This window comes from Lycium ferocissimum, chromosome 5, assembly GCF_029784015.1.
Source record: "Lycium ferocissimum isolate CSIRO_LF1 chromosome 5, AGI_CSIRO_Lferr_CH_V1, whole genome shotgun sequence".
Lineage (NCBI taxonomy): Eukaryota > Viridiplantae > Streptophyta > Magnoliopsida > Solanales > Solanaceae > Lycium > Lycium ferocissimum.
In genome coordinates, this window is record NC_081346.1 from 29,224,587 (window position 1) to 29,251,904 (window position 27,318).

The window sequence follows — 27,318 nt, forward strand, 5'->3', positions numbered from 1 at the left end:
TACTTTTCATAAGGAACTTTTACGTTTGTAATAGAGGCGGATCCAAGATTTCGAGAAGATAGTTGTACTATTACGAAGAGAGAGATCTAGGATATAAATTTGACCGGTTCAATCTTTACGTTCTTACCATTGAACTCTCTATGTTATTGAAATTATAGGTTCAAAATTAATTAATTTTTTTAAAGGGCATTCTTTTACATATAGTTATACCCCGTGTTGAATACATTGGGATCAGTTGAACCTATTGACTATATACTACATCATCAACTACTACTAGCTTTAATATACAAATTTGGTTTGACTATATGCAATTTTATGTTGAGAAAAGAAAAAAATGAATTTCAATGCGTTAGGCTTGAAAATTTTGAACAAACAAAGCAAACGAACAAAGAAAGAAAAAACAAAAAGACTTAATAAATACACAAGAAGTAACAACAATAACCATTAAAAGAGGTGCACCTAATTCCGGAAAAAGCAACCAAAAAAAGAAAAAAGAAAAAAAAGATAGACGTAAGATTTGAATTTCCAACCTCAATTAAAAATGATACTTTAAGGTCGGGTAAACACACACACACATATATATATATAATTTTTTTTTAAAATAAACATTACTATACATGATTTAGGCAGAGAAGTATGAGTTCAGGTAAGCCGAAGAACCCCTAGATAAGCCACACTATCATTATCTATCCCTTCCTCTTCATACGCTAACATCAGCAACTCCTTATCTTCCCTCTTTTACTTTTGCTATTCTTATCTTACCCTTCTTCTTTGGTATATAAAAATATCAGTTGTGTGAGACACATAGTAAAACTTTTCACAAAATTAGCATCCGTGGACTAAAATTTCACTTGCCGCAGTATAAAACTCAAAACTCGAGGACTGAATTTCCGTTTTCTCCAAATTGAGGACTAAACCGAAACATCAGAAACTCTAGGGACGAAACTGAAGCAACGGTCGAACGTTACTGAAGAAATATGAGTCATTATTATTATACTATAGATCCGCTCACATCTTCAACGGTCGAATTTTTCATATTTTAACGGCTACTGTCCTTCCCCATTTCTCTCTCTCTCTCTCTAGCTTACATTTGAATCACAAAATTTAATTTAAACAATCTTTCAGTCAGCTTCAAAGAACAAAAACATCTCATTTTTCGATTCCAAATTGCTTCACCACTGTTGATTCAGGTACTTTCTTTCAGATCTACCATGAATTTAACCGATGTTTTAATTTATCGGGGAAGTGTGTAAATTGATGCTAAAAGGATGGGTTTTTGTTCTTTTTCTTCCTTTGTTAAATGATAGAAAGAGTGAAAGTAAATCAATTTGGTCTCGATTTGAATGTTTCTCTAGGGGATATTGATGATTCCAATAGCTAATCATATTAGTACAGATTTGAAGCATAATTGTTGCTTTAGTAGCATATGTTACATTGGAATTCTTAATTGAACTGGTTATGACTTTTTTATGTCTGTTTTAGCATGGGGTTTAGGGTTTATGGCAGAAATATTTTTATGGGGTTTCATAAAGCAAATAAATTTTTAGACAATAATCATCTTATTGATCGAAACAATATTTTTCGTACCTTTAATTTTTAAAAAATGGATACCTTGTTAAACTATAATCATGGTGAAAAATATTGTTTAGCCTTTATATTATCGTAAATTATTTTGAAATTCTCGAGCAGAGAATTGGCTGTGTTGTCTGGATTTGTTAAGCAGAATTTGTCGCGCTGGGACAGTGAGTCAGGAAATTGAAGGTTTAGGGGCTATTAAAGGTTTAAGTTTCACTTCAGTGAGTGTTTGTGTTCAATAGTTACTGTTGATTTCCAGTGAAATTGCTCCCATGGTGTTTGTTTTATGCTACAGTGATCTTATAAAGGTTAATTTTTGTTATGAGATCCAGCATCTTTAAGATGACAGCTGCTCAAAGTGATCCAATTCAGCAAATGGAAACTACATGTGGAACATTGCTATATGAATTGCAGGTAATTTTCTTGAATTAGCCACTACTGACTTGTTTGCAGTTCATCCTTTCTTGATATACTAATCTTACAGTTCAAACGTTTTCTTTTTTCTCCTCTTTTAAAGATATTATGGGATGAAGTCGGGGAACCTGATACTGAAAGGGACAAAATGCTTTATGAGCTTGAAAGGGAATGTCTAGAAGTATATAGAAGAAAGGTGGATCAAGCAAACAAGAGTAGAGCACAATTAAGGCAGGCAATTGCTGATTCCGAAGCTGAGCTTGCAGCTATCTGTGCTGCAATGGGGGAGAGACCCGTGCACATTAGGCAGGTTAGGAAGATGTAAACAAATATAGCCTTACAGTTTTCCATATACAAGATGTTATTCGTTAATAAATCTCTACGATGGTAATTCTAGACAGTAGTTGTAACTGTATATCCTGTTTGTGTTGATTTCGAATTAGATTTACATGCTAATTTTAGTTGCATAAGACAATTAATCAATTTTACTATGAATCTTGTTTTCAGTCTGATCAGAGCCTAGGTGGTCTGAAGGCAGAACTTAGAACCATTCTTCCAGAATTGGATGAGATGCGCAACAGGAAATCTGAAAGAAAGAATCAATTCATTGAAGTTACAAAGCAGATACAGAAGATTAGGGATGAGATATTTAGGCCCACTGGTTGTACTTCTACTACTGTGGTAGTAGATGAATGTGATTTATCAATAAGAAAGCTAGAGGAATTACATGCAGAGCTGCAGGCACTTCAAACAGAGAAGGTGGTTAATATTCTGCTGCACCAACTTCAGTTTTTCCAAATCCCTACACCCCTACCAAATGAAATAAGAACTTATTTTGACTGACTTTTACTATCCTTTTGCGGCAGAGTGAACGCTTAAAGCAGGTTTTGGACCACCTAAGTACTTTGAACTCACTATGCCTGGTTCTTGGTTTGGATTTTAAACATACTGTCAATGAGGTTCATCCGAGTCTAGGGGAATCTGAAGGAACAAAGAATATAAGTAATGATACAATCCAACATTTGGCTGCTGCAATAGGAAGACTACGAGAGGTTAAGTTACTCAGGATGCAACGGGTATGCACATGATTAAATTGTTCTGAAGTGACTGTTTTTTTATTTTTTTATTTTTTATTCTTTCTCGCTCAATAGACATTGTTGACCTTCTTATTGTTGCAGCTGCAAGATCTTGCATCTTCCATGTTGGAACTATGGAATTTGATGGACACCCCCATTGAAGAGCAACAGGTTTTTCAGAATGTTACTTGTAAGATAGCTGCCTCAGAACATGAGATAACGGAGCCAAATATCCTGGCGGTGGAATTCATTAATTATGTAAGTTATAGTAATTGTAGAATTAGATGAATTATTTTGGCCTTATCCCACTGCGAGACCATTCCTTTGTCTATTGAGAGTGAAACTCTTGGTACTGACGCTTAATATTTAACTATCAAGGTTGAGGGAGAATTGTCCCGCTTGGAAGAGTTGAAAGCAAGCAAAATGAAAGAGCTTGTTGTAAAGAAGAGGTCCGAATTAGAAGAGATCTGCAGAAGAACGCACATGGTTGCTGATTCAGATAATGCAATGGATGTAGCTATTGAAGCTATTGAATCTGGTATTTATCTTGTCAAGAAAGCGGACCTCGTCTAAGCCTATGACCTTTATATGTGATTAATGTCAAGATCTTTTCCCTTTTCTCTCTTGAAGGTGCTGTTGATGCTGCTTCTATCCTTGAACAAATTGAGCTCCAAATAGCTCAAGTTAAAGAAGAAGCTTTCAGCAGGAAAGAAATATTAGACAAGGTGGAGAAATGGATAGCTGCATGCGAGGAGGAGTGTTGGCTTGAAGAATACAACAGGGTTGGTTCGCTTTTGACTTGGATTGTCATGTGCTTTATAAGTAGTATACACATAATTACTTAATTGTCTCCTTTAACTCCTGCCCAGGATGACAATCGCTACAATGCTGGACGAGGTGCCCACCTTACTCTAAAGCGTGCTGAGAAAGCTCGTACTTTGGTTAATAAGCTTCCAGGTATGAGTTCCTTCCTGATTGTTTGTCCCTTTTGTCTGGAGAGCCTCATTTCTAATCTGAAATAATATTGTCTCATAGATCCGGTGATTTCAGTGCGTAGAAAAAAAAAAGTTATAATTGTTATCTCTGAACTATTACTTTCTTGACAGTTTGTATTAATTCCTATTGTTTGGGGAGTCTCATTTCTATCAAAACTTGTTAATGTTTTCTCTCATAGATCTGGTGATGAAATTTCAGTGTTGAGAAGGACAAAGTTTTTAATTGTTGAACAAATATATCGCCTGATAATAATCTCTGAACTTATTAATGTTGTTGAACAGCCATGGTAGACGCACTGGCATCAAAAACAAAAGCATGGGAAAGTGAGAGAGGAATTGATTTCACTTATGATGGAGTATGTACTCTCCACTTTTGCCTTTTTATAATATGTCAGTTTTCTGGTATGAGTTGCAGACACGTGAGCATTTTTCCTCAAGTTTTTGATTTAATTTATGCTAGATCCGTCTTCTGGCTATGCTTGAAGAGTATAACATCTTACGGCACGAAAAGGAGGAAGAACGTAAAAGACAACGAGTACGAACTGAACTCTCAATTGACTTTTTATTGAAGCTAGAAATGTTTGCTTATCATTGAGAGAGTCAGTCTCTTAAACCTTCACATTTATCTTATCTCAGGACCAGAAGAAACTTCAGGGGCAATTAATGGCAGAACATGAGGCTATCTACGGCTCAAAGCCCAGCCCTATGAAGAACCAAAGTGCCAAAAAGGGTCGTAGAATGTCATGTGGTGGTGCAACCAATAGAAGGCTTTCTGTTGGAGGAACAATGCTTCAAACTCCGAAGCTTTCTATTGGAGGAACAATGACCCAAACTCCGAAGCCTGAGCTCCATTCGACTAAAGCTACCCCGAACACACATCACGCAAAGAAATCTGATCTCTTTCATCAAAGAGATCAATTTAATCATTCTACGGATGATGGATTGCCAGCTTTATCAGCAGGTAATTTCTTACAAATTTTATCTCCTTGTATAATCTTTCCTCTGGCAATTAAAGGTATCACATTTTTGCATATTTTCTTTTTGTGAGATGTGTATTAAACAATTGTGATTCGCATTCGCCTTTTCTCAGTCTAATATATTACACTTGTTCGTGTAGGGAGGAAAGGTTTGGATCTTGCTGGACTTCCTTTGAAGAAGGGTGGTGAGATAGAGAAAACAATGACACGGAAGCCTTTCTCGCCCATTTCTTCCACTGATTCATCAAAGTCCAATGCAGCTAACATTTTGGAAGATCTGAATAGAAAGCACACTGAGATGGCGAATAAGACGCTTCCAAGTAGCCACAATATTCCATTCTCTACTCCAGTGAAGACAGTTTATACCACAGAAGAAGAGAACAGAACTCCTACAGCAAAGCCACCAATTCCTGTCCCTTCTACTCCATTAACTGTGTCTGCACCTATGCAGACGGCTATAACACCCGCTCAGTATGCTGTTGTTCCTTACAATTCCAAGCTTGTTGAGAAGATTGCAGAAGAGATTGAGTATTCTTTTGAGGAGAGAAGGCTTGGATTTGTTCTTTCCTAGTACACAAGTCTAACAACAACCAGTGCCAGAAATTCATTAACTAGTGCTTTCAGTACTTATTTGGTAGTCAATTCCTTTTCTTGCTATGGTTAAAAAGTCAATTCATATTGGCTTCTTTTAACATGTACATAGTCTACGAATATTGGACGTGGACTGGATTTTTATAATATTTGCCACTGATAAGCAGTGGAAGTCTCTCTTTCATATTGAGAATCTCCACTAGATTTATTGTTGTGTGCTTATTGACACAACCTTAACTCCCTGGTCCCAGAATATATTCTTTTCCTCTGAAACCTTACTTGTCCACATAGTGGTTATCTCAACATCAATCATACAGATAAGCTCTTTTGCTTCCTCATCCACCAACATATCCAAAAAGAAAATGTGCTGCACATCATTCTAAAGTCCCACAAAGACGGTGACAAGGAGGGGTATATAACAAACAAATACTTTTTTAGAGTGCTGCCAATTTGACTAATTATAATGGCTCATAAGTCATAATTCCAGGGTTCTTGGAATAATATATCTTGCAATTGCCTCTTCGGACTTGGGACGTTCAACAGTGACATTTTAGCATTTTTTGAATTGCTTTGTATAAGTCATACCTGGAGTAACATCTTGCAAAATTGCGTTTTTAGATTTGATTCGATTTTCAACATTTTAGCCTTTTTCGAATTACCTTGTCATTAAATCTTGCAACTTCAACCCAAGTGGAAAGATAAAAGCTCCATAATAAGAACACTGACAGTCTCTAGGATCTGCCTACGCAGGGTTATTCCTTTTTACCATAGTACAAGGACAAAAACTTCACAGTGGCATGGACAGTAAAATTTTATTTAAAAAAATAAAGGGTGTCATTTTTTTATTTTGTTTGAATGGTCAACTGTAATTCACCTAAAAAGACAAAGACTTCGACCAGGTCAGAGATTGGCAAATTTTGTATGGCTCCAACGTTAACTTTACAGCTTGAAATAATTAAACCACAATTTAAAAGGGAATGGCAATTTTCTTTTTCCCAAATTTCTATTGCTTTTTTTTATATTCAATTCACTTAACTTTGCCATTTTCAAAAGCATCATTTATTTATTTATTAAATTTCCAAGACGGACGTCAAACCATTTAGTTAATCAAAATTTAATGCTACTTTCAATTTTCAATTTAAATATTAGCTAGTAATTGTTAATTTTCCCATATCTTAATTAAATTTTAAATTATTTTCAACTTTATTTTTTGTCCTTCACCTTTTTCCTGCAAAAACCCTAATTTCACCAACTCCTCAAGAAATAGAAAAAAATTACCAGTCCATATTTTCTTTCCATTTTCATAAAATTAGTTTCTTCTTTTAAAGCTCTGTACTTTTTCTGCAGTAATAGCAGAGTATGTGTCACAGTTCAGAATATCAGTTAGTCATTAGATTTTCCACTGCACAAGTTTGACATGGTCAGATGATCTTTCCTTAGACACAACTAATTCTAGCATTTGCAGATTTGCTCAGTTTGTACTTTTCTTGGTACTTTGCTTGTTATACATAGCATTTGGAAAAGACTGTATTTTTATGCTCTTGTTACTCTGAGGTTTTGAGTTCTTGAAAAAAAAAAAAAAGGAAGATCTTTTTGTTGTTTTTGGGGGCTTAAGTTATTAGGAGTTTGAGGGGTTTTGATTATTTAAGTATTGTGTATATGAATGGAGGAGAAAGAAGGAGTTAATAGTTTTGGGGTTACAGTAAAAGGTGATGAAGCTTCTGAAAGCTACAGAGTTGCTCCAAGGATTGAAAGTAATAATAATGAGTTTATTAGTGTAGCAGCAACACCAGTGAGTGTAACAGAAGAGACTAAGAAGAGGAGGGGAAGACCTAGGAAGTATGGACCAGATGGTAAAGTAGCAGCTGTGGCATTGTCACCAATGCCAATATCAGCTTCAATTCCTCTTACCGCAGATTTTTCACCTTGGAAAAATAGCACAAGTCGCCCCGTTGATTCAATCAAGAAGAAGAACAAGTTTGAGGTCGAAACTCCAGGTGATATTGCCCCCCCCCCCCCAGTCTGTCTTACTTTTTATAATTTGAATCGAATTTTGATAGTTGATGCTTGCTTATTTAGGTTAGAATTTTCTAAACATTGGCTCGTGCTGTTGAGTTATTAGTTGTGATTAATAATGTTTCCGTATGAGGCTGAATCTAGGAGTGTGGATATGTTTGCTATGTTTCTGCATTGTTCATTGAAGTGTGTTGTTGTAAGTAATTAACTTAGAGTGGGTCCCTCTTATCAAGAAGGGTCTTGATTTCCTGGCATTTATATGATGTTGAAGAAGATACTGAAAGGGGAGAATCTTTTCACTGCATCTAAAGCTGCTTGTTTTCTTGGCGAGAAGCAGCTTGATGCATTGAGCCAAATACAGGTGGACCACTTGGTTTGTTGTCTTTTAAATTGATATGAATGGACACGTCCGTCTGTCTTTACCCAATAATTGTGAGATGAGATAAGAACAAATAACCAAGTGCATATAACGAAGATACTGATTAACTTTTACAAAGACAACAAAGTGATGAATCTGACCCGTGAGATCACCTATTCATCTTTTTACAAAAAAAAAAAAAAAAAAAAAGAAGCTGAAAATCAGTTTATTCAGTTATAGTTGTAGAAGTAATTATACTAGCTAATGATGTTATAAGACTCAGCACTCTTGTCTAAGTAATCAGATAGATGAGATCTGACGCAAAACATACGCTTTTTGAATATTCTGTAATTCACTATTGTAGAAGACATTCTAATGCTCACGATAGAGAATATGGGATATCCAGTAAATCTACCTTATATATGTTTGCACGGCCCTATGAAAGTAATATTCTTTTAGCACCTCATTGATCGTTTATTATTTTTGATTTCAACAAGATTATTATTATTATTATTGTTTTTTTTTACGGCAAGATGTCTCTTAAGATATTTTACTCTCTCAGAGTAATAAAAGGGTTATCATCATTTTGCAACATTTGAAGATATGTTCTCATGAATGAACGCATGCAAGTAACAAAATTCAGTTTATTATGCTGTATATTAAAGTTTGAAGGCAAATATACGTGGACATTTTGTCAGTAGATGTGACTCTGTTATTAACACCATATTAATAGATGTAATACTGTTGTCGTATATAATCATGCAAAAATGAAGGGCCTCAGTGGATCTATTAATAGGTTATCAAAAAATTTTAAAAAGTGAATCCGTTAATAGACCTGACAGTGAACCATTGTCAAACTTAGGATAGTTTTCTCCAATTTGCCGTTGAGCTGGTTCTCTTTGTGTTTTGCAGTCAAAATAATACTATCATGCTTATGATTTTTACTTGTTGGAAGCTGATATTTCCTTTAAAAGTTTAGTTTCCTGTGTCTTGAAGGTTTAACTTCGTCTAAGCTATTACTAAACTTTGTATTTCATTAGGAGAGAGGATGGCATACCCAGTCGGCGCAAATTTTACACCCCATGTGATCACTGTTAATGCTGGTGAGGTAAGCCGATATTTCATTATGATGACCAAACTTTGTATTTCATGGTCAGTGCAAATTCTATCCGTTTCTTTCCTCTATGAGTTATGACTATAAATATAAAATATTTTGGGGGAGGGATACAAGAGAAGTTAATCTGATGTAATGGACTGCTTCACGAAATTTTCTTTTGACTTATCCAGCCAAATAGTGGTGTAAATGAAATAGAAGGAACAGTTAACCTAACTAGTGAAAGTTCATCAGTGCTAAATTTTAAAAACGTCATATCCCCTTCTAGTTATACTATTCGAAAGTGGGTTAAATATGGCTTTTAGCTGGCGGAATGTGCAATGTGTTTCTAGAGAAAGGAGTGATAAAGCACGAAGAGGTGAATACTATGGCTTTGAGAAAATGTAAGATTCTATATGTCAAGTTTGAATTTCTCTAGTCTATTTGACTAGTCAAAAAGGAATAAACTATAAGAGGTGAAAATAAGCAAAAAAGAACTTCCCTACAGATATATTTTGGATTTTGGCTATATATGTCAGTCAGCCAAAGGCGTCAGACCTATATTTCAGACAGTAGTGCAATTTGACAAATAGTGAATACGCATGCCACCCCTTGGTGAAGAATATAGAGAACATATATTGATGAAAAGTAAGAAGTTTCTCTTGAATTTGACTTGGGCATGAGGTATATAATTTCTGATGTATTTCAGGAGAAAGCACCTGAATAAAGTGTGCTTGTTGGAACATGGTAATTCTGCATGGTGATAATTTGATCTGAAAGAAGAAATATCTACTGAACCTCGTTTCCTTTAAAAGAAGATGTATTTTTAATTCCAGTAATAAGCTTAAATTGGCTACTTTCTCGGTTCACCTTCTCCTCCTTTTCTTTTTTCACCTCACCAACTGAGGGAGCTTTATTTGAATGATAGGAATCAAATTAGGTTTGCTGCCTAGACCCTTGGATACTAGGATTAATTATATGGCTGTATCTTATGTGGTCTGCATGACACATGCATGTCATGAGATTCTGTATTTGAAATTTTCTCTGGTATGAATATCTATTCCCACTAAACCAGGTGACTAGGATGTACAAAAGTTTCATAGATACCTGTAAATGGAACTCTATGTTATCTCTTCAAATGATTTGTAAATCAAGAACTAGCCCTCTTTGTTGGGGCATGTGCTGCATTTAGACAAATATGTTGGCTTTTGCTTTGCGGTAATTCTTGCGCACTTAGCTTCTTGCTGGTTGCATGCTGCTTCCTACTGCTGAATGAAATGAGGTCATTATCACCATGGTTATTAAGGCATCATAGGCTGAGGAACCCTAGATTTCTTATAGAAAATTGACAAAATGTTCGATCTTTCAGGAAAGGGAAGACAATGAGTTAGGCAGAGGTAGTTCTAGTAGTTATTCTTGTTGTGATTATTACTTCCTAGCCAGTATGATTGATACAATATCCTAGAACTGACTGGATAAGTAATTAACATGGCTTCAGTGGTATTTTGAACGTTATTTTGCTGAGATTTCGTTGGTTGTTTGTACTTATGTGAGGAATATTTAAAATCCAATTTCTTTATGATTTGTGATTACTTTGGTGTATTAGGATGTCAACATGAAAATAATTTCATTTGCTCAACAAGGATCTAGAGCTATTTGCGTGCTGGCTGCAAATGGTGCAATTTCAAATGTTACACTTGGTCAGCCTAATTCTTCTGGTGGTACCTTGACCTATGAGGTGTGAGCCATTTACTTTTACTATGCTTATTTGCATGTATGGATGTGCTTGATTTTGCCGCAGCATATACATTTTATAACACCGCTTGATTTGCTTCATCAATTTACAGGGATATTGCACCACATAACTATTGAATAAAAGAAAGAAAATTTTCCTGCATGCATGAAAAGTATACTCTACTTCTTTCCCATTTTCTTCTTATCTAAATTATGATTAATGATTCTGTGTTTGCTGCAGGGTCGTTTTGAAATTCTGTCTCTGACAGGATCATTTATGCCTAGTGATAATGGAGTAACAAAGAGCAGATCTGGTGGGATGAGCGTCTGTCTTTCAGGCCCTGATGGTCGGGTTATGGGAGGAGGACTTGCAGGCATGTTGCTAGCTGCTGGTCCCGTTCAGGTTAGTACCGACATTTTTGGCTTACTGTTGTTCTTATTCCAACAAGGTGTTAGGTAACAAGCTGTTCAAGTCACATTTTGGGCTATTTGTGATCTGTGGAATTGGAGATGATTGGCTGGAGTTGCAACACCAAAAAAACATAATCCATCTCTTTTCCTGTACTTTTTCTTTGTGTGCAATATGCATCCATGTTGGCCGGAAAGTTCTTCAAATCTTATGAATGACCAATTGCACCCACAGATAACTGCTAGTTTGAATATCTTCTTCCTTTAATTTTTTCACCGATTCCTCATTTTGTGTCTGGCAGTGAGCTTCCAAAACTAATCTGAACATCTTGAGTGCATCAGGTAGTGGTCGGTAGCTTTATACCTGGTCATCAGCTGGAGCAGAAGCCAAAGAAGCAGAGAGTCGAGCATGCTGCTTTTGCCGCTATTCCTGCCCCTCCCATTTCTGAAGTACGAACTGGCGGAGCTTACTCTGGGCCAAGTCCCAACATTGCTGCTTCTATTTCTTTTCCCGGGGATAACGCGAATTCTATATACAGCTCAAGAATCTCAACGTCACAAAGTAACATTTCTTTGCCGGGGGAGGAATCTAAAGAGCAGAACCCATCATCCTGATTGAACTGGATGTTGTATTGTTGTAACCTTATTGTTAATTGTTAATTGACTTTGATAGGTGCAGTAGGGCATAATTTGTGTTAGTTTAACCTAGGACATCACTCTTCTTATAGGTGTCATAAGATAGGAATTTTCTACCGGTAGGAGCTTGTTATCACTTGTCACTGTTTTTCTGATTGACTTGATGTTGATGTACCAAGTCATTGTATGAAATTGCAGAATGTCATTCTGACATTTGATTACTGGAAGCTACTAAGGTTGTTTCTTTCCTTGTCATCGGTCATTTTATAGTTCCTTCCACTTACATACCAAAAGGTACAAATATACTTAACTTTGCTAGTGAGAGAGCTAATATACCCTCGTTAAAAAAATGGTTCATATATACTTCTGTCGTTATACGAATGGTGCGAATATACCTTTTCGCTGACAGATTAAAAAAAAAATCATTTAGCTCATTTAATTTTAAAAAATGTCACCTGACTTTAAAAAGATCGTTCGTTTAAAAAAAAAAAAAATCTGTGGCTTTAAAAAGTATAAGTCTACCCATTTTTAAACGAACCAGACCGGATCCACTAGGAAAAAAATTACCAGGTGGCATTTTTTAATTAAAAAACAAGTTGAATTGTTATACCCCGCATTTTGTACGTATGAATATTCCGAGTTAGTTGCGACAAGTTAAAGGCGAAGCCATCTTCCGGTTTTGTTTTAATACGCAAGCCGCTTGTGATTATTATTATTGGCATGAAATGATAAGGGCGAACTTGGAATTTGGAAAGTGTTATTAGTTCATAACCTCTTGGAGAAGCCAAGTGGCCGTGGGTCCCACCCATGGTTGGCCAATTGTTTTGAGCCAAGAAATGGTATGTGTTCATTTCATAATTATGGGAGCTAAGTGTACATAAATAAAGATGACCATGCAAGAATAGTCATCTTTTTCACTTGGAAATCTCTAGAAATTTGAAGAAAATTTGGAGGGAAAAAGAAAAGAGAGAAAAAGAGGGCACATGGTCGGCCATGTGCTTGGCCATGTGCATGGTCATGTGCCATATTATTATTATATATATGGGAATTGGATGACTAAGTTCATCATTTTCATCAATTCTTACTCTAGAAATTTCATGAGGAATGAAGAAAAAAAAAAGAAGGAGAAAAACGGCAATAGGGGGCTGGCCGAACCAGCCCCATGGAGTTGGTCAAGAAAAATTTGTTTCTTTTAGCTTTTATACTAATTGGAAGGTCCTCGTCAACATGGAAGGGTCGTTGGAGCAAGAAGAACATCCGTTGGTGCGGTTGGGGAGCCTAGCCGAGTGAAGGAATTCAATGGAAGAAGGTGAGTTTTGATCTTCTTTGCATGTTTTATAGATGTTTGTGCATGTTGTGCGATGTGGAAATGAATGGAGTTCGTGAAAATAGGGTAGGGGAGTGTGGCCGTGCATATGTATTGTGTGAATAAGAACGATGAACTAAACTACTTGGTGTTTGATTGATATTGTTATGGACGTTTTGCGCATGTTGTGATGTGTTGAAATGAATAAAATTCATAAAGTTGTGTGTGATGATGGGTTGGCCGAATGGTGGCTGTTTGTGTGGAAGAGATGGACAAATTTTATTTGATATAATTTGGTTGTCGTATTGTGAATTCTACAATGTGAAATGAAGGTTTAATGACGTATGTTGGCGTTGCAATTGTTGTGGGCTGTTTGAAAGTCAATATGATTTTAATATGTTTTCTCATAATTGTAAGGATCATGTTGTAATGTATGGGATTGTGGATGTAGTTCATGAATTTGGAAGGTAGAAATGTGATGTCGTTGGCAAAAATTATTGGTATTGTCATTGATAATGTGGCCGAGTTCCATTCTCGGGTTTGTTGTTGTATTTTTGGCCGAGTTGAATTCTCGGGGATGGCGCATTCACGGGGGGAAATGCTGCGCCAAATTTACGAGACAATTGATACTTTAAGATTCAATTTCTAAAAAAGCTCTAATCAATGTTTGGTAAACATGACCATTTGTAGATTTTGGAGCGTTTGGAATTTGAATTTGGAGTAGCGTAAGGAGCGGAAAAGGTATGTAAGGCTTACCCTTTCTTTCTCTTGGCATGTCCTAGATATACTTGGCTTGAATTTGGACCTTGGGGACAACTCTACTCTTCGGAATCCACGTCCGAAATTGCCCCTTTTTCTTTCAGTAAAATTGAATCAATTATGTTGCTAATGGTTGGAAAAGTTGTCTAAACACCTAGAACTTGAACAAATGGGACCCGACTATCTTAAAACTATCACGAATGATATTATGAAGTGTAAAATACGTAAATTGGGTACGCCACCTCATTTGACCCGAGGTGGGCCCACAATCCCCGAGACCTATGTATATTGTTCTATTTGCCTTATTTCCGTACGATAAATAATGAAAACCTTTGGCTAATGTTCCGAGTTTGTTATAAGTACTTGGTAACTCAGATGTGAGCATTCCGGTTCGACCATTCTGATATAAATGCTTCGGTACGGACGATCTGATTTGAATATTTTGGTATAAGCATTCCGATGTAAAAACTACGATTTAAGTATTCGATATAAGTATTCAAAATAAATATTCGATGTATATGTTCGACATCGGTATTCGATCTAAGTATTTTGGTATAAGCATTCTGATATGATAACTCGATATGAGTACTCGGTGCGAGCGTACGATATAAGTGATACGCTATGTGTATTTGGATATGAGTCGTCGATCCGGTATTTTAATATGAGTATGCTCTATAAGCGTTAATGTTCTTCATGTACGATCTCGGATCGCTTAAACGATCCGAAGAGGTTTCGTATTCCAAACGCTCATAACTTTCCGATACTAACTCGGAAGAACCCGAAACTCGTTTCCGAGCCTTCGAATGTTGGTAAGTGTACGTATTCATCGAGTCCGGATTTATGTGCATATGGTTTCTCACGACTCGCTCGTGCATGCTCAATGTATCTTTCACTTAGTCCGGGCAAGGCATGTTATGTTCTCGTGCGTACTCTACGGTATGATTCGATTCACCGAGTCCGGGCCGGGACATGTTCTCGTGCGCATTCCACCGCATTGCTCGCCGAGTCCGTACTGCGGGCCGGACACGTTATCCGTATGTATTTATGATTTGATGGTACGGGGGATGGCGGCCGGATGGCACATGATGATTATTCACCGAGACCCGCGATGGGGGGCGGGACACGTTATGTATATTTGGTACATGATTCTGACATGCATGATTCCATATTACCGAGTCCCTTAACAAAGGGCCGGGACACGTTATTTGCCTATATGACATATGATTCTGTTATACATGATCCTATTCACCGAGTCCCTCATCAGAGGGCCGGGACACGTTATATGCATATGTGATCTATGATCCTAACATGCATTGATGAGTCTATCCACCGAGTCCCCTCGCGGAGGGCGGGGACACGTTACACGCATATAAGATATGTTACTTTGGCATATGGTGATTCTGTTCGCCGCGTCCCTTCGTAAAGGGGCCGGGTTCTGTATCTGTGTAAATTCTATATGATTCTGATATTCATAATCTAATCTGTGTCCGGAAAGTAAGCATTCTGAAATTCTATACGCTCGGTATTCCGTCCGCTATATGACCTCATCTGAATATTCTGTACGTTCTGTATTCTGTCCGGTATAAGTCATCTGAGCATTCGCGCGTTTGGTATTCCGTCCGACACACATCTTATCCGAATAATTTGTACGTTCGTACTCCGTCCGACGTGTGACATCTCCGGCACTCGTATTTTCTCGCACCTCTTCGGACATGCGGCTTTGTGATTGTAAAATAAGCATTTTGGTACTACGTTGACCTACTTACTTTCCGTACCTTTTACGCGTATGAGACGGTATGTATGGACCGTGTCCGAAAGGTAAGCGTCGGTATTCCGAGTAGTGTATGTACACGATAGTTCCGTACGTTCAATTATAGTTCCGTTACTACGTATTGCATGCCTTACATGCTCGGTACATTTTCCGTGCCGACCCTCTCTCTTATCTCGGGGTGCGTTTCATGCCGCGCGGTACTCCCGACGATAGTGAAGTTATTATAGAAGATGTTCCGGCGGAGATGGCAAGCTCCATTTTCCGAGTGTTCGCCGAGTCGAGTTTGTCCGTTATGATTTACGGATCCGTGTTGAGACTTTGCAGACAGCGTCGTGGGTGTTGGTTGTCGGTCTGTAAGCGGCTTCGTCAGCCGATATGTCGGTCCGTGTTACGCATTGAATTTTGTACGATTATAAATTTGTTCGACTTGAAGGCTACGAGAAAGAATATTTCTGAAAAATTTTGCTATGTATTTTATCCTATTTGATTTAAAAAGTCTGGAGTGATTTTGCATGCAAAGAAGAGTCTGAGGGCTCGCTCGGCCCTAGGTAAGGGTCGGGTGCCCATCACACCCTAATAAGGTTAGGGTGTGACATGAATGATTCTCTTTTTTAAAAAATTTTGTTACTAAAAAGAGTATATTTGCTCCATTTGTGTAACGACGAGGATATATATGCATTATTTTTTTAACGAGAAGTATATCTGCTTTATATCGCAAAGTTGAGGGGTATATTTGCACCTTTCCCTAACTTTTATCAGTGATTTAAAAGGCGTGGTCGTAAGGCGAGTCATTTTACATATGCCTCGGTGAGGCGTAAGCCCCGAGGCATGGGACGTAAGCCTCATGGATATTTAATTTTTAGTATTTTTATAAATTGATATAATAAACATATAAATTAAAAAATGCATTAAAATTATGAAAAATAATAATAAAATTAGTAGGAAAATGTATATATCTATTATTAACATGCTAACATGTGCACGAACCATTTTAAAAAAATCTTGAAAAATTGAATGAGGTAAAGAAGCAGCACACTAATAATATAACTATGATGAAACATAAGTAGAGTTGTAAAAATGATACTCTATCCTAACAATTCAGAGATAATAATGACAATAATATAAAGTTATTGTTTTAAAACTTAAAACTAGATAACAAATTAATACTCATTATAATACAAATAGCCAAAATAGAGTCTTCAAAATATTATCTAAACTAGAGCGATACCAAAAGAAATTCTAACTAAGAACTATCTTAAGAAAGATAAGTTGAAGAATGCTAAAAAAAAAAAAAAAATTAACTTGAAGAAAATAAAGCATAAAGAAGGAAAATGCAAGCATCGAGGCATTGTAAGAACTGGAGGACAAAACTCTTTGCTTTGTAGTTTGCACTTCGCATACAAAGGTTTAAAGTGTATTTGTTACTCCGAAAACAACAAAGAGAAAAGATTATGAAATTAGGATAAACAATTAGAAAAAACTTTTAAATTTTTGAGATTTTTAATTTGAGAATTTACTATGAGTTAACTTTTAAAAAAGATTTAATAAGTAATTTTTGTTAAATCTATGTGTTCAAGACAGTATTTTAACAAAACCAGTTTCTGTTATAAGAATGTAAAATAGAAAAAATGTTAAGGACAGAAAATAGATGAAGAAGAAATTTCCGAGCCCACAAGTTTCTTGTGTGTCCTTAAGAAATCTAATCTCCTCACAGTTGCCAAGGTTACTGGATTAACTTCTCCCATGATAGAACGGAAAAACTATTCTGTAATAGCGGCAATGCAAATTATAGAACTTCAGCGAACTCAAAGATCGGCAACAAATCACACTAGACACTTACTGTTTTGTTTGAAAAGTATGCAGTATGCAGAATGCAGAAGAGAGAGGGGAGTAAAAACATTTTCAGTGTTCTGGACTTTTTTTTCAGTAACTGAAATGAGGCGAAGCCTCCGAAAGTTTATAGCCATTGAACGCACCTGTTCGGGAAGAAGATGACCGTTTGGTCAGTTAATTTCCGTTGGAAATTTAATATTAATTTATTTCTTGTATTAATTAAATAAATAAATAATACACGAATTAATATTAAGAAAAGGAAACTTAAGTGATGAAAAAGGAAAATCAATTTGGTCCAAAAAGATTATCAATCAATCAGATCATTTGACCAAATCCAAATCTGAATCCAAGCGACGGCGACGGTGCTAGGGGAGTCCCTCTTCTCAACTCTTTAAGAGCTAGAAGAAGTGTTTTCTATATAAGCACATACATATCACTTTCCACCACTAATGTGGGAGAATGGTCACTTAGAAAAGTTACATTTTCAAAATTTTAGTTCCCTCCATTTCCCAATTCACACTTCACCTTTAAAGCTCACTACTTATTGACTTTAAATCCCAACAATCCCCCACATGAATGGGGAATGGCTATATCATGAAAACATGCATGAAAATCTTGTGTGATTTGCAAGCAAGGTTTAATCGCATCTGGATAAGTAGGTTTCCCTTTGAACTTTCCATAGTAAACACATGTCGGATACACTCGATCAATCGGTAGATTTGATATCTTTGAACCGTCGAACTTTGGTGTATACCAAGAAAACCACATGTCACACAATTAACCCTTTAACTGTCTTTGGTTCTCATTATTTGGTTCGTTTCAGCCATGAACCGCGCCTGGTCTCGTAAGTGCGTAGAGAATTGGCCTTACAGAATTCTCCTTGAAGCGGCTTACACTTCACACTTACATAGGCGATTCCTAAATGTGTAATCCTCTAGAAACACAATTTGATATACCCTGTATCAAACTTAGAAACTATTAAAAAGCCTTAATACTTTATCCTTGGTACTGAACATTGTCTTCATCATGAGAATGGACCAAAATTTTGTTTGACAATGTTGAACCGTCAATCATAACTTTGTTTCATCTCCTTGAACCTAGATTTTGGGATCTCCAGTCTTCTAGGTAGAGTTACCACCATGTTGACTTGTCCTCGGCCGCAGTCCCATTCCCTTTAATGACGTCTCAACTACCTCTCTAGCTAGGCCTTTTGTTAGTGGATCCGACACATTATCCTTTGACCTTATATAATCAGTTGTGATAATTCCACTAGACAGTAGTTGTCTAACGGTATTATGTCTTCATCGTATGTGACGAGATTTGCCGTTATACATAACACTCCTAGCCCTTCCTATTGTTGCTTGACTGTCACAATGTATGCATATAGGTGCCAAAAGTGTCATACCCCACCCTTGGTAAGGCGTGATTGGCACCCGGCACCTTACGGAAACCGAGCGAACCAACTTATAACTTATATCCTTCGTGTCTCAAATGGAAACAATAGGATCAAGAGGCTAAATACGAACATAATATCATGCATAAATATATGTACAATGGACCCATGATGCCGACATTGCTACCATCATATTATGACTAAGCTACACACAGGAACTATTTGCAAAGCCTCTATGAATATGACTGAAGTATACAAGTCGGGACAGGGCCCCCGACATACCCTGAACACAAATCATACACACACACACATACACACACACACACACACACACACACATATATATATATATATATATATATGACTCGGACACTAAGAATTCTTCAGGAATAAGTGGAGCCACCACTTAAGACCAGTACCTGGAGGCAACCTACGATGAAAGATCCTCGTCTCGTCTATCTACACATGCGGGCATGAACGCAGCGTTCACAAGAAGGGACGTCAGTACAAGCAATGTACTGAGTATGTAAGGCATGTATAGTAACATGACATAAGAACGAAGATAACAAAATATGAAGCAAGAAACTATACCTTGTACACTTTCTGAGATTTATGTCACGTAAACTACCTTGTCTATCGGGAAAACATTTCATACGCATCCATACACAATGTACACACAGTTACATTCACATACATTTACCATACATATATACGTATATCCGTACTCAAATTTTCTCGGACTCGGTGTTATCCATACTCGGCCACTTTGCGGACTCGATATTCGTACTCGACCCTTGCGAGACTCGATGTTATCCGTACTCGGCCTTGCGGGACTCGATGTTATCCGTACTCGGCCCTCATGCGGACTCGATGTTATCCCCAACCGATCGAGTGCAAATGCATACATACATATATATACATAAAAATACATAAATGAAATCAACATCATCATTAGCATTATCATTATCACTATATCCTTCCTTAGAAGATCAACTTATCTAAAGGTGAAGTCGACGATGTCATGGGAGTCTCGAGAATCATGAACTTAGATAAAGACCGAAAATAGAATCATTATCTTCGCTATATCTCACCTCGAAGGAACGAGTAACATGAGGTGAGACCATCAACAATAAGTAAGATCAAGGGATTCATGGAATGGCTCAATAATCTCATATTGCTCTCAAATCATAGCTTCGGAATTTCTAGAATAGAGTCATCATCATCGTCACAATCATTATAGAACATTTTTCATTTAACATTGTAAGAAGCTTTAAGAGTCATGAACTTCTAGCTTTTGAAAACAAGGAGGTTATGGAAACATTTATGGGATCATAACATAGGAATCATGCCTTTTGAAAGAAAGGGACTAGCCTTAACATACCTTTCGGTTTCCTTGGTCACTTAACGTTTATTCTTCCAAGCCCGCAAATCTACACATAAACCATTCACACTATCATTAGGCGCGTTGTCACCTATTTGTCTTAAGCATTTAAATAAAATCCCTTTAGGATCTGTCAAAATTCGGGCAATATGTCCCCTGTTTATATGCCTAGCCCAAAATCGTAATCCAGCAACCAACAACAACAACAACAATACCAACATCAACAACATCATTATCAATATCAATATACTCAATAAAACATCCCACGCGATATTTTTCTCAATTTCTCAACCAACCAATTCATTATACGACTATTTAATAACTCTATCTTTATACGTAAACTGAAATAAACATCAATAAGGAGAGATCCATACCTTATTCTTGCTAGAGCAGCAATATCTTTAATATTTACTTTGAAACCAAGCCAACTCCATCGCAAAACAATATTATAACCACAACGACACGTTACCCGAGCCTTGATTAATACTCCGTCACTTGAAATCACTCAAAATCCTCAATTTTGTGATATAAAATACTCCCATATGTTGGCTGAGCTTTGGGGGAATGTTTGTGGTGAAAATAAGGGGTTTTCCCCCTTTTATAGAGGGTATAAGTCGGTTTGCACCGACGCAAAATTTTCCCTTCGCGTTCGCGGCCTTGGGTCGCGTTCGCAAAGGGTAAATTCCTACTACTCTTTGAGTTTGCGGGCCTTTGGTCGCGTTCGCGCAGGGTAAATTCCTGCTCTGGCAGCCTGAATTGTAACGTCCATAACTCTCTACTCCGATGTCCTATCAACGAGCGGTTTGTTGCGTTGGAAACTAGACTTCATGAACTTCAATTTAGGCTTTTTCTTTGTTCCAAAACTCCCCATATACTAAAAGATTTTTTCCTCCAAGTTGGGCCAAAATTGCCCCTCATATTTTCTCCAAAGTCTGACAAACTTAATTTCCTTGATTGACCTGCCCTCCAGTCCTTCCGATACTTCTTATACATAATCTTAAACCCTCATAATCATAAGGTAGGTGCATATCACTCCAGTGTCCATACCTAAACCAACCAACACCTAACGAATCTCAGCGTACAAAACTACGGGGTGTAACAAAAGGTTTGGGCCAAAATGGAATATCTTCTAAGAAATTCCGGAGCCATTCAGCTTCTTCACCGGCTTTGTCTAAAGCTATGAACTTAGACTCTATTGTAGAGCGGGCAATACAAGTTTGTTTGGATGACTTCCAAGACACTGCTCCTCCACCAATAGTAACAACTTATCCATGTGTGGACTTAGTTTCAGCTGAATCGGTAATCCAATTTGCATCACAATATCCCTCTATTACTGCGGGATACGAATTGTAGTGCAAAGCGACGTTTTGTGTGTATTGTAAATACCCCAAAACTCATTTTATTGCCATCCAATGAGTTTGGTCGGGATTACTTGTGTATCGGCTTAATTTACTTATCGCGCAAGCTATATCTACCCGTGTACAATTCATGATTTACATTAAACTTCCCAACACTTGAGCATACTCCACTTGAGACTTACTTTGACCTTTATTTCTCACAAAATTATGGTTTAAGTCAATTGGAGTTCATGCTACCTTAAAGTCCAAATGTTTGAACTTTTCAAGTACCATTTTGATATAATGAGATTGAGACAATGCTAGGCCTTGAGGAGTCCTGTGGATTTTAATTCCTAGAATTAAATCGGCAACTCCTAAGTCTTTCATATCAAACTTGCTAGCAAGCATACGCTTAGTAGCATTTATGTCGGCAATGTCTTTACTCATTATTAGCATGTCATCAACATACAAGCAAACAATGACCACATGATTTGGAGTGCTCTTAATGTAGACACATTTATCATACTCAATAATCTTAAATCCATTTGACAATATTGTTTGATCAAATTTTGCATGTCATTATTTCGGTGCTTGTTTAAGTCCATAAAGGGACTTAACAAGTATGCACACCTTATTTTATTTTCCAGGAACCACAAACCCTTCAGGTTGTTCCATGTATATTTCTTCCTCCAAATCGCCATTTAAGAAGGTTGTTTTAACATCCATTTGATGAAATTGAAGGCCATACACGGCGGCCAACGCTATTAACACCAGAATAGATGTAATTCTCATTACCGGCGAGTATGTGTCAAAATAATCAAGGCCTTCTCATTGTCTAAAACCTTTGACAACTAGTCTTGCCTTATATATGTCAATAGTTCCATCATCTTTCATTTTTATTTTGAAAATCCATTTGGAACCTAAAGGTTTGTTCCCTGGAGGAAGATCAACCAACTCCGAAGTATGATTGATTAAAATGGATTCAATTTCACTATTAATTGCCTCTTTCCAATATTGTACTTCGGAAGAAGACACTGCTTCCTTAAAAGTTTGAGGCTCTTTTTCTACTAAGAATGTCAAGAAGTCTGGACCAAAGGAAGTAGATATCCTTTGACGTTTTCTACGTCTTGGGTTCTCCTCATTCAAAGTACTTTCCTTTGTCTCTTCCCGAGGTCGTTTAGATCTTTCGCTAGACGACTCACATTTCACTTTATACGGATAAATGCTTTCAAAAAATTCTGCATTATCTGTTTCCATTACCGTATTAACATGAATGTCCGAAATTTCTGATTTGTAAACCAGAAACCGATATGCTTTGCTATTGGTGGCATATCCTATGAAAACACAATCTACGATTTTTGGTCATATTTTCATCCTTTTGGGTTTAGCAACTTGTACCTTAGCTAGACACCAACACACTTTGAAGTATTTCAAGCTGGGATTTCTTCCTTTCTATCTCTCATAGGGAATGGATTGTGTTTTGCTATGGGGAACTCGATTAAGTATTCTATTAGCCGTAAGAATAGCTTCCCCCCATAGTAAGGCATTCATCATCTCCTTTAATGTTCTATTTTTTCTTTGTGCAATCCCATTGGATTGTGGAGAGTACGGGGCAGATGTTTGGTGAATAATGCCAAATTCCAAACAAATTTCTTCAAAAGGAAATTCATATTCGCCGCCCCTATCACTCCTTATCATTTTAATCTTTTTGTTAAGCTGAGTCTCAACTCACTTTTGTATTGCTTGAATGCTTTAATTGCTTCATATTTACTATCAAGTAAATAAGCATAACAATAATGAGTGCTGTCGTCAATGAAAGTAATGAAATACTTCTTTCCACCGTGAGATGGAGTTGACTTCATGTCACATATATATGTGTGAATTAAGTCTAAAGGATTTGAATTCCTTTCAATTGACTTGTAAGGATGTTTAGCATACTTAGCTTCCACGTATTTGACATTTTAAATTATCGCATTCAAATTTAGGCAATACATCCAAATTAATCATTTTTCGCAAGGTTTTATAATTGACATGTCCTAAATGGTAATTCCATAAATCATTTGACTCAAGCAAGTAAGACGAAGCAAAATTTTTATTATTGTCAATGACCATTACATTTAGTTTAAAAAGGCCCTCTGTAAGGTAACCTTTTCCAATGTACATCTCGTTCTTACTTATTACAACTTTTTCTGAAACATAAACACACTTAAAACCGTTCTTCACTAGAAGTCCGATAGAGACTACATTTTTCCTAATTTCAGGAACATGACAGACGTTGCCAGAAGTCATTTTCAGAAATATCTTTCCATAACCTTCAATCTTGGCCGTTGCAGAATTTCTCATAAAAATGGTCTCGTCGGGTCCAAATGGGGAGCATATGAAGCGAATAGTGGCGCCAGAATCGATCCACCACTCTTTAGGATTTCCCACGAGGTTGCACTCAGACAACATAGAGCATAAGTCATCAATTTCCTCATTTGTTTCAACCATATTAGCATGACCTTTTTTCTTTTCCTTTTTCGGAGCACGATAACCTGCAGCTTTGTGTCCGATTTTTCCACAATTGTGGCAGTTTCCCTTGAATCTCTTCTTGTCGAGATAGTTCCTTGGTCCCGACGCCCTTTTCCTCTTTTTCGAATTTGTTGGAGTAGTTTCGACAATATGTGCTTCCCCTATTGCTGATCTCCCATTAGCCTTCTTCTCTGCGACCTTGTTATCTTCCTCGATTCTCAGCCTTACTATGAGATCTTCCAGTGTCATCTTTTTTCGTTTGTGTTTCAAGTAATTTTGAAGTCCTTCCATAAAGGAGACAACTTTTCTATTACTGCCGCCACTCGAAACGCGCCACTTATCACCAAACCTACAATAAATAATATGTAACTAACAACACACTTAATATTTTTGGTAGAAGTATAAATTAGACTTATACCTTCAGCCAGGAGATCGTGGATGATAACCTGCAACTCTTAAACTTGAGTAATAACAGACTTGCCATCTATCATTTTGTAGTCCAGGAACTTGGCGACGATAAACTTTTTCAATCAGGCATCCTCAGTTTTATACTTCTTTTCCAACGCATCCCATAGTTCTTTCGACGTTCCCACATTACTATAGACATTGTAAAGATCATTCTCCAGTCCACTAAGTATATAGTTCTTACACAAAAATCTGAGTGCTTCCAAGCTTCGATCATAATGAACCGTTCATTTTCAGGAGTTGATTGGGACAGAACCAGAACTTCTTCCTTAATGAACCTTTGTAGACTTGAAGTTGTTAATTAAAAGAACATCTTTTGTTGCCATCGTTTGAAATCAATCCCGGTGAATTTTCCGTTTCTTCTGGGACCTAAGTGCCGGTGCGGACACGGCGGGAGGAAGCAACATTGCTTGTAGAACCAACCGCGGGAATTAGTGTGGCAGTAGCAGTAGCACTTAAATTTGGAGTTGGGTCTCCTGTTTCTGTTGACAAACACAAACAAAATTAAACAAAATCGATGAAGGTTTTATATCTTCAAACCGAAATCCAACCGTTAATAAATAAGTGAAGTTTTTATATCTTCGAACTGAAAAACAAATGTTAATTACTCGATGAAGTTTTTATATTCTTCGAATCGAGTAAACAAGTGAGTAGAAAGTATGAAAACTTTAATCTCAAACGCATAGTAGAGATGAAAAACTTCAATCTCCAACACACACAGAATATAGATTATTAAACAAATTTAGATTTCTTAATCTTGTTAAATCTATATGTTCAAGACATTTAAACAAAACCAATTTCCGTTATAAGAATGTAAAACAAAAAAGTGTTAAGGACGAAAATAGACGAAGAAGAATTTTTCTCGAGCTCACAAGTTTCTTGTGTGTCGTTAAGAAATCTAATCCTCACGAGTTGCCAAGGTTACTGGATTAATTTCTCCCGAGGATAGAACGGAAAAAACTATTCGTAATAGCGGCAATGCAAATTACGTAACTTCGGTGAACTCAAAGATCGGCAGGAAATCACCGGACACTTACTGCTTTTGTTTGAAAAGCATGCGACGTAAGAGAGAGGAGTAAAAACATTTTCGGTGTTACGATTTTTTTTTCAGTATCTGAAATGAGGCGAAGCCTCTGAAAATTTATAGCTATTGAACGCACCTGTTCGGGAAGAAGATGACCATTTGGTCAGTTAATTTCCGTTGGAAACTTAATATTAATTTATTTCGAGTATTAATTAACTAAATAAATAATACACAAATTAATATTAAGAAAATGAAACTTAAGTGATGAAAATGGAAAACCAATTTGGTCCAAAAAGATTATCAATCAATCATACCAAATCCAAATCCGAGTCGAGCGACGACGACGGTGCGAGGGGAGTCCCTCTTCTCAACTCTTTAAGAGCTAGAAGAAGTGTTTCTCTATATAAGCACATACATATAACTTTCCACCACCAATGTGGGAGAATGGTCACATGGAAAAGTTACATTTCCAAAATTTCACTTCTCTCCAATTTTGTTTCCCTCCATTTCCCAATTCACACTTCACCTTTAAAGGTCACTACTTAGTGACTTTAAATCCCAACAATTTTTGTTGAATTGAAAAAAAATCTCGGGGCTTACGCTCCAAATGCATGGCAGAACGTTGGGGTTTATGCCTAGGCGAACGTCCGAAAGGTAAGCCCTGCATATACACCTCAAGGTGTTTTTGGTATGCTCACCCCGAAATGCCTTTTAAAACACTGCCTTTTATTTCTCTATATTTCTTCCCATTGAATTTGAAATAGATGGACATAGTTTGCAATAGCCATCTAGAAGTTTTTGCATGGATTTCCCTTCAAATGCACTGGTCTTTAATTTTTTCCTCTACTGCTCATTTAATAAAAATATCCAGACCTGCGTCGCTCGGCATAAGTTCTGTAATATTTATCTTAAGAAACTGCATATTTGCTTCGCTCGGTAAGTTCCGTATGAATTAAGTTATGTGCAAATATGTTGTATAGTATTTTAGAATTTGATGTAGTTTTCTTTAAACTGAGTTATGCTTTTTGCGGCATATATTCATTATACTTTTGGAGTTGAATAATGTGCATGTTTTTGTGGAGTTTGATGCGCTTTTGCCATTTTTGTGTTGAGTTTTGAAAGTTTTGCCGTGTCCGGCATAACTTGTGGGATATTATGATGCGAAAATATAAATTTATGCCCCGCGAAAAATGTTCAAGTACAAAAATTAAAATCACGATTTGAGCGAAAAATTAAAAACCACCCCGAAATAGGACATTTATGTGAATAACTCGACCATCTAACAAATTGGTTCACTTGGGTGGGAAGAATTAGCCTAATGGTTGCTATAATCGTACATCATTTTACACTATAATTGCATTGTATATAACGTCAATTAGGGGTGTACAAAGAGAACCAACAAATCGCACCAAATCGATATTCCGAGTCAAATCAAGAAAAAACTCGATTAGTGATTTGGTTTGACTTGGTTTTGATTTTAAAAATAAAAACCCGATCATAATTGGTTTGTTTGGTTTTAACCAAAGAAAGTCAAATCGAACCAAATTAACCCGACATTATATGTAAACAATTTTTAAAAATGTTTTATACATAAAAATATTTATTTGTAATGTAATTTATAAGTATTTCTTAAACTTTTTCATAGCTTTTGTCTTTTAATGTATT

At 36.7% G+C, this 27,318-nt stretch overlaps 2 protein-coding genes across 3 annotated transcripts; both read left to right on the top strand.

The window, feature by feature from the left end:
* Positions 1–978: 978 nt before the first annotated feature.
* Positions 979–5,812, top strand: LOC132056655 (65-kDa microtubule-associated protein 3). Its single transcript, XM_059448940.1, has 13 exons — positions 979–1,190; positions 1,902–1,989; positions 2,093–2,299; positions 2,497–2,748; positions 2,856–3,065; positions 3,168–3,323; positions 3,444–3,603; positions 3,696–3,847; positions 3,935–4,022; positions 4,343–4,416; positions 4,521–4,595; positions 4,697–5,021; positions 5,178–5,812. Exons 2-13 carry the CDS (start codon positions 1,918–1,920, stop codon positions 5,606–5,608), a joined length of 2,202 nt encoding a protein of 733 aa, XP_059304923.1. The 5' UTR covers positions 979–1,190; positions 1,902–1,917; the 3' UTR covers positions 5,609–5,812.
* An 899-nt stretch (positions 5,813–6,711) lies between these two features.
* Positions 6,712–12,128, top strand: LOC132056656 (AT-hook motif nuclear-localized protein 6). 2 transcript variants are annotated; one of them, XM_059448941.1, is made up of 5 exons: positions 6,729–7,625; positions 9,043–9,110; positions 10,702–10,833; positions 11,071–11,232; positions 11,580–12,128. In XM_059448941.1, the coding sequence occupies exons 1-5, from the start codon at positions 7,292–7,294 to the stop codon at positions 11,850–11,852; spliced, it is 969 nt and encodes a 322-aa protein (XP_059304924.1). In that variant the 5' UTR covers positions 6,729–7,291; the 3' UTR covers positions 11,853–12,128. The 2 variants fall into 2 exon arrangements, with proteins under 2 accessions (XP_059304925.1, XP_059304924.1); XM_059448942.1 differs by lacking the exon at positions 10,702–10,833 and having other exon boundaries at positions 6,712–7,625.
* The last annotated feature ends 15,190 nt before the right edge of the window (positions 12,129–27,318 follow it).

Excerpts from the sequence above, each read along its gene's own strand:
- LOC132056655 (XM_059448940.1), top strand. The coding sequence starts at position 1,918 with ATGACAGCTGCTCAAAGTGATCCAATTCAGCAAATGGAAACTACATGT. Across the intron at positions 1,990-2,092 it reads CATTGCTATATGAATTGCAG|ATATTATGGGATGAAGTCGG; the intron begins GTAATTTTCTTG and ends CCTCTTTTAAAG. Across the intron at positions 2,749-2,855 it reads AGGCACTTCAAACAGAGAAG|AGTGAACGCTTAAAGCAGGT; the intron begins GTGGTTAATATT and ends CTTTTGCGGCAG.
- LOC132056656 (XM_059448941.1), top strand. The coding sequence starts at position 7,292 with ATGGAGGAGAAAGAAGGAGTTAATAGTTTTGGGGTTACAGTAAAAGGT. Across the intron at positions 9,111-10,701 it reads TCACTGTTAATGCTGGTGAG|GATGTCAACATGAAAATAAT; the intron begins GTAAGCCGATAT and ends TTGGTGTATTAG. Across the intron at positions 11,233-11,579 it reads TAGCTGCTGGTCCCGTTCAG|GTAGTGGTCGGTAGCTTTAT; the intron begins GTTAGTACCGAC and ends TGAGTGCATCAG.